We start from the raw sequence: 10,158 nt of genomic DNA, 5'->3' as shown, positions 1-10,158 counted from the left end.
AAGGGTTGGAGGTTTTAAAAATATCGTCGCTGCACAGCACTACAAACCTGGCAAGGCCCAAAAGGCGTCCCGACCCAAGAAAAGACTTAACAAGCCGGGCGGGCGGGGAGTCTGTTTAAACGAAACGATAAACGGTTCCTTTCGAGTTACATTTCCGGGCTAACCCGTTTTGGGCCCGGGCATGGCTTTCGAAGCGTTAGCCAAGGGTACGTGAACTAATCCGTGGACCGCGTGCCCGGGAAAACACTTGCATATTCCGAGCAACGTCTACCGTAGAACGCGGCAGAAAAGCTCGCCAGGAGGCGGGAAACGTGTCACCGCGAGAGATTCGGGTTGCGGAGAGCTTTTCCGCCTGCCGTTGGGCACGTGAAAACCAAGACCAAATGGATGGGCTGAAACAAAAAAGAAATACAACGGGAAGAAAAAACGAAAAAAACGGATACTTCCAAAGGGAAACGAGGGGTGCATTATTTTTACCAAGTTTTGGGGCCCCCGGGGCCTTGATTTTGGGGAGCGGCCAGCGGGCAAACGTAAAAAGTAGCAAAACCGGCGCCCTCGAGGAGCGAACGTCACGACCGCGCGATGGAAAAGGGCCGCGGGCTGTATCTCGCTCCGTACAAATAGGACGCGGGCTATATTTGGCCCCTATAAAACCCGGGCGGGTGTGCAGCGGGGAAAAAAAAAAAACCCAAAAGAATAAAAGCCCTCGGGGGAAATACCAAAGGCCTTTGGGGCTCCGCGGACGTATCCGACCCTACTTTAAGGGGTTTTTCATGCTAACGCTTTTCCCACGAGCGGGGTGCACCCAAAAAAAGCGTATGTGAAAATTTTTCGAGCGACCGGGGGGACTCCGGGAGCTCCCAAAAGGGAAAAACCCGTATATATTTTAAGTTTCGTAATTTGACCCCCAAGGAAAGTGCGATTTCGAAACGGGTACACATAGGGACAAAACGTCGTCCTATCCGGGAAATCAGAGTTTGCGTCAAAAGTGTCTGATTTCTAAAACGGTAACGCGCGTGAATTTAAAAGCTCACGGGTGCTGTAAAAAACTCAGATTATGAACGCTGTTTCGTCATGTCCTGACATTCGCTGACGGAAAAGGGCCCGTCCTCGCGGCGAAATCTTTCCCCCATAGATTGTGATGGCGATTACGACTCGGCTGGGATTTTTTAGACTTTCACCATTCGAATTAAACGAATCGAACAAAAAATTTTTTTTGGCAAAAACTGCAAAAATTCAATTCCCCAAGGTTGTAGAAGTGCGGGAAAAATAATTTTGAAAGTATGATTTTTGGAACTTTCACCGCAACGCACTGAAACCTTTAGAGGGGTGATGACAAAAACCAACAACATAAACAACCCAACAATGACATGGGAAATTTTGGGGTTGGGGAAAACCCATTTCGCTCCGCGCAAAATACAACCCCATGGGTGCAGATTAAAATGGCTACAGAATAACTTTGGGCCAGCCCAAAGCATTGGTCGCTGCTGGATTTTTTCGAACGTATGGCAAAACCCCAAAAAAAGGCCGAATCGAACATTGATCAATAAAGAAAGTAAACCCCTTTTCCCAATGTAACTGACCCCGGGCGGACAGCACGGCAAAAAACGGCACCGAACACATTTTTACCCGGGTGCCCCCGATATAAATATCGGAGGGGCACGCAAAACATTTTTCCGATCCGGGAGAGCTTACGGAATTTTCGATCCTGTCGCCAAACACGATTGCTCTTTTCCCGGGGAGGAGACCCGTAAATTTCACTCGACAGCGACAGCGAGCGTGAGATGCTCGTATTGAACGGAGCGGAGCGCACGCAGAGAGATAACGCATTCTTTACAAAGCTGGTAACATCACCGCTCGATAACGCTTGCTCATCCAACTGCGTCAGCAAGAAGAAGCTCAGTGCGTCGAACGTTAAATTTTTACAATCTTTAGGATTCGTGGTGCGCAACTTTTAAGATGACTGATATCTTAAGCATTAAAGATGATCTTTGACGATCGCATCGTCAAGATTGAGACTCACACGTACAATCCGTTCGCTAATACAACATTTGGGTACAGTGACGAAATAAGAATACCTATACAGCAACAGGATCTGTACACACTGCCGTACGAAAGCTTTCTATATGTCGAGGGAAAACTGACGAAGAACAAAGCTGTCCAAGATGCTCATGTGGCATTGGCAAATAATTGTGTCGCATTCATATTCGATGAGATTCGATATGAACTCAATGGTGTGGAGATTGATCGTAATAGAAATGTGGGTATAACTAGCACGCTCAAAAACTATGTAACAGTGTCATCCGACAGAAGCGTGATTCTACGGAATGCCGGCTGGGATGCGCAGACTACTGCAACCGGATATTTTAATTTCTGTGTACCGCTCTACGTACTGCTGGGATTTTGCGAAGATTACAAACGCGTGGTGATTAACGCTCGTCATGAGTTGATTTTAATACGAGCGCGCAACGACAACAATTGTCTGACGGGAGATCCGGTGGTAGAGCCAACGCTCGAATTATTCAAAGTACAGTGGCGAATGCCGCATGTGTTATTGAGCGAGATAAATAAGCTGTCGATGTTGCGCGCTTTGGAGAACGGACGATATCTGAGCATGGCTTTTCGCTCGTGGGATTTGTACGAATTTCCACTCTTGCAGAGCACAACCAAACATTCGTGGGCCATCAAGACGGCTACTCAGCTCGAGAAGCCGCGCTACGTTATTTTCGCTATGCAAACAGGTCGAAAAAACATCATGTCCGAGGATGTAAGTCGATTCGATGACTGCAAATTAACCAATGCGAAACTTTACCTGAATTCGGAATGTTATCCGTACGATGACTTGAATCTGGATTTTGACAAAAACAGATGTGCGATTCTGTACGAATTGTACGCGCGTTTCTGCAAGGGCTACTACGGATACGAGTATCTCGAGCCGAGTCTCACCTTTACAACTTTTTTACGTTATGGTCCATTCGTGATCATTGATTGCTCTCGACAGAACGAATCAATCAAGAGTGGCACCGTGGACGTGCGATTAGACTTTGAATGTAAAGAGGATGTACCTGCAAATACAACAGCCTATTGTCTCATCATACACGATCGCGTGATTCAGTATAATCCATTGACCAACGTTGTGCGCAAAATCACCTAAGTGCACCTCTAACACGATAAGATCTACGATACGACCACAATCGACTGCAGTCTTCTCGACAACATGCTCATGCCAACGTTCGTGGATCTGCAAGGATTCATCGTTAATAAGAAATTTATCGTGAAGGAAGTGGCGGTGCTGAAACAGGGGGCCGTTCTCACGCATTACATTTTTACGAGTCCTGTGCCATGGAAACTTTTGACAAGATCCGACAGGTTTTGCGCCTCCTGGTTGATTGCTTATCACCATGGATTGCAATGGGAAGACGGGACGATCACAGCAGCTGTATTTGAAGATGATGCTATCGTGTACGTTAAGGGACGCGAAAAACGAACGTGGCTGTGGAACTTGCTTTTGGACGATGAGCGAGAACGTATTTACATTGAGACCCTGGATGCAGTTTACGAAGACATGGAATCTTTATCTAATCTAGATGTTACTAATATTATACGATGTGGACAACATGTTAAGAATTGCGCGTTACAAAATGTTTTGAAAATATATAACTGGTGGTTGCAAAAGAATTTTTTTAATAAAAATACATTAACATATTTATTATGTATTTCTTTTCCCTTCCTTTGTAATGTATAAACGTATGTATAAACGTACGTATGTGTGTATAACATATGTACGTATGTATAAACGTATGTGTGTATAAACGTATGTATAAACGTATGTATGTATGTATGTATGTATAAACGTATGTATAAACGTATGTATAAACGTATGTATAAACATATGTATAAACGTATGTATAAACATATGTATAAACGTATGTATGTATGTACGTGTGTATAAATGTATGTATAAACGTATGTATAAATTCGTGATAAAGAAAATATGTAGAAAGACTTGATAAAACGTGTCGCAACATGTTCGAAATTTTTGGAAAAGAGGGGGAGAACCTATCTTCTCTCATCGATTCCAGAAGTATTACCATTTACACGGATGCAGTCAGTCTTACGATACCCGCTTATACGAACGGTCGAAAAAAAAAAAAAAAAAAATGTACGCTAAAGAGAACAGTGCATCGTGTGATGTGAAGAAGGAATATAACATGTAAGTTCCAACGTTCTATACATAAAAGAAACGTTTTTTAACATTATGTATGTACACAGTACGGAGCATCGTGCAGTGCGTTTACTGAGCAGACGTTACGATCTGACGAATACGGGCTACAAATTTTTAGAAATTGGAATCAACGTTGGCCCACCGAGTTACGTGGAGATCGTCCTTGGAGATCATCGCGGACACGAATTATCGCTATCTCTCGAAACATGGAAGAGTCTCTACGAGCAGCGAGGAAATATTTATAAGCTGTTTCGAAATGAATACAAGGATAATTTTATTAGCGTTGGACCGCTAATCATCAGTGTTTTCATGCTGAACTATGCTACGGTCGTACGTCTCGATTCTTCATCGGTACGCATTATGATGACCGAAACGACGCTACGCCGTATGTTTGACTTTAACGGGTGTGTCGATGTAACATTTGAACGATTAGCTCGACTCATCGATACGGTAGATACCAAGTATACGCGATTCTCCAACATCGCATCTGAGAACATTATATGTGATAGCGACATTTTCAATGGACAGCAGCTCATTGATTGTGAATTGTTAGCTTTAGTTTTTAATAAGTACGAAAACCGATGTAATAAAATCTAAATAAAACATTTTTTGTTAGCCTTATTTCATGTGTATTGTCTTTTACTTCCCATCCTTTGCCTCGACGCGCCAGGAAAAACCATAAAAATTGAAAAAAACTGTATCATACAAAAGAAACTCGTACTCTATTAATTCTTCCATCCTTTCTTCACTCATAGCACGCGCGCTCTATCTTTCTCTAACATACAAGCCTTTATTATAAGCGATTCTCCAACATTGCATCTGAGAACATTATATGTAATAGCGACATCTTCAATGGACATCAGCTCATCGATTGCGAACTATTAGCTTTAGTTTTTAATAAGTATGAAAACCGATGTAATAAGATGTAAATAAAACATTTTTGTTCGCCTTATTTCATGTGTATTGTCTTTTACTTCCCATCCTTTGCCTCGACGCGCCAGGAAAAACCATAAAAATTGAAAAAACTGTATCATACAAAAGAAACTCATACTCTATTAATTCTTCCATCCTTTCTTCACTCGTAGCACGCGCGCTCTATCTTTCTCTAACATGCAAGCCTTTCATCGATTGCGAACTATTAGCTTTAGTTTTTAATAAGTACGAAAACCGATGTAATAAGATGTAAATAAAACATTTTTGTTCGCCTTATTTCATGTGTATTGTCTTTTACTTCCCATCCTTTGCCTCGACGCGCTAGGAAAAACCATAAAAATTGAAAAACTGTATCATACAAAAGAAACTCGTACTCTATTAATTCTTCCATCCTTTCTTCACTCGTAGCACGCGCGCTCTATCTTTCTCTAACATGCAAGCCTTTATTATCGATACATTTTTAAAGAAAAGAAAAATATGTCATGGTCAAATTCAAACCTTTATTATCAATGCATTTTTAAAGAAAAACATGGTCTAATTTTGATAACAAAAAAAGGAGCCCTATTGTGTAGGAGCCCTATTGTGTAGGAGATTAGACCTTTCCCCCTCTTTCCCCCGCGTTAGGTATTCCCCGCGCCTACAAGTACTTCCCCGCACCCCGCATTCCCCTCTAGCCCCATGGCTTAGAACCCGCCTAGTATATCTACTCATTAGTTTATACAAATTTTTTTCAAAATCGTTTTTCGCGAGCGTTCTAAATTGTGTATTGAGTTCAATGTAATCACGGAGCCATGGAGATTGAGCGAATTGTAACACCCGGTGGATCCTTATTACGCAAAGACCATGACGAGTACGTTGCTGCAGGTTGCGATAGTGGATGACATAACGCTGCTTATCGTACAACGTCGCTAGAAGTTTATCTTCGCGCTTGCCAGGTGATTTATCGCGCGTTGGATAGAAAGGTAGTGTGTCGGTCGCGTAGATGCTGCGGATACTCGAGATCGACCTCAAGAATATACCGATAGGTGAATCCGGAGCGATCGCGTTCACAAAGTTCGCAGCATCTTCGACCCATCAAAATTCGGCGTATGGTAAAGGTTGACACATCGTCCATCCGTACAGATTATTCACATCGTAGTACATCAAGAACAACAACGGTTTCGATGGATCGAACGAACACATGTACTTGTTATTAGCCTGCGCGTATCTGCCGGAGCATTGATTGAGACCACCGCGTATACCGCGCTCGATGAATGACTATATCAATGTCGGTGAGCAACTCGAATCTTACGCGCGTATGTTTCAGTATGGCGTCTCACGTGAAACTTGGCAATGTATAATAATGCGCGGAATCGAGACAGATAACTCGCGATGCGACTATTGCGGAAATTTTCGAAAATATCGGCTAATAACAAGACATCAGTTTTCAAGTACAGATCACTATACTCGCCGAGCGTTCGGAGAATCGCTTCCAGATGTTCGTGGCGTGAGTGTAATCGCTCTCGGATACTGTATCGCCTGTCAACGAACTGAAAAATAATTCGCGCGGTGGTAAGCGCGGGTTCTGCCATTTTTTTGACGCAATCAATCGTACGGAAAGACACTTTTTCGTGTGAGTACTTCAAATTCTTCGTCTGATAATGTTGGAAATTTGGAACGTACAATTTTTAATTTATCTTTGTCGAGATACGACGCCAATTTATCGAGGCTTGCATTTAAAAATTTGAAAGAATAACCAAACCTTAATTTTACGTAATTTTTCTGAAAATTCTTTTCATTTTTGTCTTTGGTGCTATCGATGTGTTTAGAGAATGAAATATATTTTTCTTTGGTTATCAGTAGTACATCTACATGTTCATCGTACGCGGTAACAATTTCCTTAATTATAAAATGCGCGTCATAGCCCGATAAATTGTGAAATACCGGAATATAAAACGAATGTTTATAATTTAAATTACAATTCGAATGCGCTGGACCGCGGTATCTACCGGCGAGATGATCATGGTCCCGCGTATCGTCTGGCGCGAACAGTTCCTCGCAGATGTGACAACGTGTCGCGCCTCCCGACATTGCTATTTAGATAACGTTTCCATAGACTCGTTGGCGAATATGATATTTTTCACGTGATGTGCGATCGTTGAGTTGCGAACCACGCTACTGTCTTCATTGCAACGAAAGTAGTACGACGATAACGCGTCATCGTACGCGCATCGCACGTAATAGCCTATGTTAAACGTGTCATGCTGTTGATATGCTTATGACGACGCGTCTTCCCTATTGGACTCCGTCTTGCGTAAGACACACTTCAGATCGGCGTAGACGATGAACGGCACTCATTCCCGTTGTTATAGTTGCCGAATTCGAGCCATGTCCTCGCTCGGCAGTCGGATGGAACAGTCGTTAATTTTCTGGTAGTCTACTTCGTGCGACTGCAATTTTTCGCACGAGCTGAAGTAATGGAGGCACCTAAATAAATAAATCATTTTTTATCGCTATTTCTTTTTTATTGGCTTTTCTTATCATACTTACCGATCGCAGAAATATTTCTTGTTCTTTTTTCTATTAATCTGCAAGCTCACGAGACGCGACAGGTTCTTGATCCACGCAAAGTGTCTAATGTTGTCATTGCGTGAATCTTGTAGGTACAGGAGATTGACATGCTTGTCCCTCTTATCGCCTATGAGCCGTAGATAAAGGATCTGCATACACGTTGATCGATATGTTATTGAGATTTTCGAATTTTGGAACTGTCTTTGAACGTTATCGAAAATTCGATATCCACGAGATTTAACACTGTCGTATTATATAATGCGGATACGATTTTCTAACCACATGACTTTTAGCCGGGTATGAAGGCCTCAGTTGGACGGTTCAATCGTACTTTAAAGAACGATATGTGGAAACAATTTACGCACAATAAATGGACAACAATAAATGGAAATTTCAAATGGATGTCTATCCACCCTGCCGCGTCTCATATCAAATTACAACGTGTGCAAGCATCGAACTATTGGTATGCGTCCCGTCGACGATCCCCCCCGCGATCGCCGAGCTCTTAACCACGGTTTACAATCGCGTAAAGTTGCTACACTCGCGCGATACAAAGTAGGTGATTCAATACGCATGAGCAAATTCAAGACAGCCTTGATAAAGATTACACGCCGAATTAGAGCATAAAGGTGTTTAAAATTATCAAAGTGCAACAAACTAATTCAGTGACGTATCTTTTGAAAGATTTTTGCGGAGAACCTATTGTTGGAGGCTTCTATGAATACGAATTGCACAACATCGCTAACCTCGACGTGCATCTCATTGAAAACGTATTGCGTAAGAGGGAGAATGAGGTTTACGTGAAATGGTTGGGATTTGACAATTCGCACAATTCGTGGATACATAAAGATAATGTGTTTAAAATTTATGTTTATTATAAAAAAAATACGTATATAAAAAAATACGTATAAAAATACGTTATACATATTATAAATATCAAATATATATTGTATTTACATATTATATTATATTATACATATTATATATACTATATTATACATATTATACATACTATTGTTATGTCCGAACGTCCGGCTCACGGAAACGTTCTTGCAAATGCGTTCACGTACTCCCGGCTCGCAGAAATGAACAACACGAATATTATAAAAAGAATGAGAAGAGTTTATTATGAAATGAACATAGAACACACACACACGCGCGCGCGCGCGTAAAGCTCAGAGCACACGATTGATGAAAGGATAAGCGGATCGAGATACATGTCCGAGCGCAGCAACGGCTCACGTCCAAATCTGCCGATCTTGTTAAATAACAGTAAATGACAGTAAATGACAGAATCACGTGTCGCTGGGCAACGCGATTTTCAGGATTTCACAAGTGGCGATCTATGATGTTGACACGGCATGGGCGTAACAATGCCCTCCTTTCCTTAAATTATCGTCCCGGCAATTGTGATTTTCCTAAAAACGTTGGCTTCTTTAAGGAATTCGGGATTCCTGATCAGTTTCTTACTCCTTGTGCTACTGCAGCAGCTTCCCATAGCTCTGGTTCTCCTAGGGTCCGATCCTCCGACCTATCCTTGAGGTCTCCTGAGTCTTCCTCCCTTTCGAGCAGGACCCCTCTTTAGTTCCTCTCCAGAGAGTAGCTAAACTTCCGTAGAACGGAACCCGCTTGGGCTCCTCTCGACTTCATGCAAGGAACTCCAGGATCCTCTTGTCTCTTCTCTTGAAGTTTTGTGCTCTTGGTACTTCCTTTTTCGAAAAGAGGGAGGAGGAAGATTCCATTTTGGTTTTACCGCAGTACCTCTGCTTTCAATCCCTACCTCGGCATTCGCCTTTCGTCTTCCGGAAAAACCTCAGTTCAAAAACCGTAAAAGAGGCAGTCTTCTTAAAAAAAAAAAAAAGATAAGGCCATACGATTGAAGTGCGTTCGTTGATGACCTCCGTCTTCTTCATTCTACGAAGATGAGCTCGTTGGATTGGCTGTGAGGCACCCAAAATGCACGATTTCACTGAAGCTCGCTGACCTTCTTCGTCCGAAATCACGTCATGCCGCGCGAACGTGAACTCTGCAACTGAGAAAGAAAAATAACTCGCGCAGCTTATACCATAAGATTACAAACGAACAAATTGTCATGCGCAGCTTACACTATAAAGTTACAAATTGTTTTCAAATGATAGGGTTCCGATTTATTATTATAGATTAACAAAATATCAAATGCAGCCACCGTTTCCAAAATTGTATTCGGAATCGCGGTGATGGAAAATCTCGGCGATTTTCTCGGAAAGATTCGTTTTATCGCGATTTCACTAAGCGGTTAGCACGGCGATTTAACGAAGCTGTATAGTAGCGAGACTATGATTCTAAGAACTCGAAGAACTTTTAGAAGTAAGATCTCTAAGAAGTCTAAGAACTCTAAGCGGTGTAGACGGTATAAGCGGTGTAAACTATTTAAGCAATCTGCCCAATCTGCTCTTAGGACCGGCGAGATC

The 10,158-nt window shown here is 42.2% G+C and overlaps 2 protein-coding genes across 2 annotated transcripts; both read left to right on the top strand.

The window, feature by feature from the left end:
* The first annotated feature begins 1,973 nt into the window (after window positions 1-1,973).
* On the top strand, window positions 1,974-4,137 carry LOC147907914 (uncharacterized). Its single transcript, XM_087411876.1, has one exon. It carries the CDS (start codon window positions 1,985-1,987, stop codon window positions 3,152-3,154), a length of 1,170 nt encoding a protein of 389 aa, XP_087268002.1. The 5' UTR covers window positions 1,974-1,984; the 3' UTR covers window positions 3,155-4,137.
* A 23-nt stretch (window positions 4,138-4,160) lies between these two features.
* On the top strand, window positions 4,161-9,574 carry LOC147907913 (uncharacterized). The gene is made up of 2 exons (XM_087411877.1): window positions 4,161-4,213; window positions 4,273-9,574. The coding sequence occupies exons 1-2, from the start codon at window positions 4,161-4,163 to the stop codon at window positions 4,820-4,822; spliced, it is 603 nt and encodes a 200-aa protein (XP_087268003.1). The 3' UTR covers window positions 4,823-9,574.
* The last annotated feature ends 584 nt before the right edge of the window (window positions 9,575-10,158 follow it).

The sequence above is a fragment of the Acromyrmex echinatior genome, chromosome 12 (genome assembly GCF_024713525.1).
Source record: "Acromyrmex echinatior isolate Ae372 chromosome 12, ASM2471352v2, whole genome shotgun sequence".
Lineage (NCBI taxonomy): Eukaryota > Metazoa > Arthropoda > Insecta > Hymenoptera > Formicidae > Acromyrmex > Acromyrmex echinatior.
The sequence above is the reverse complement of the archived record's forward strand: the minus strand, read 5'-3'. Positions and strand labels throughout refer to the sequence as shown.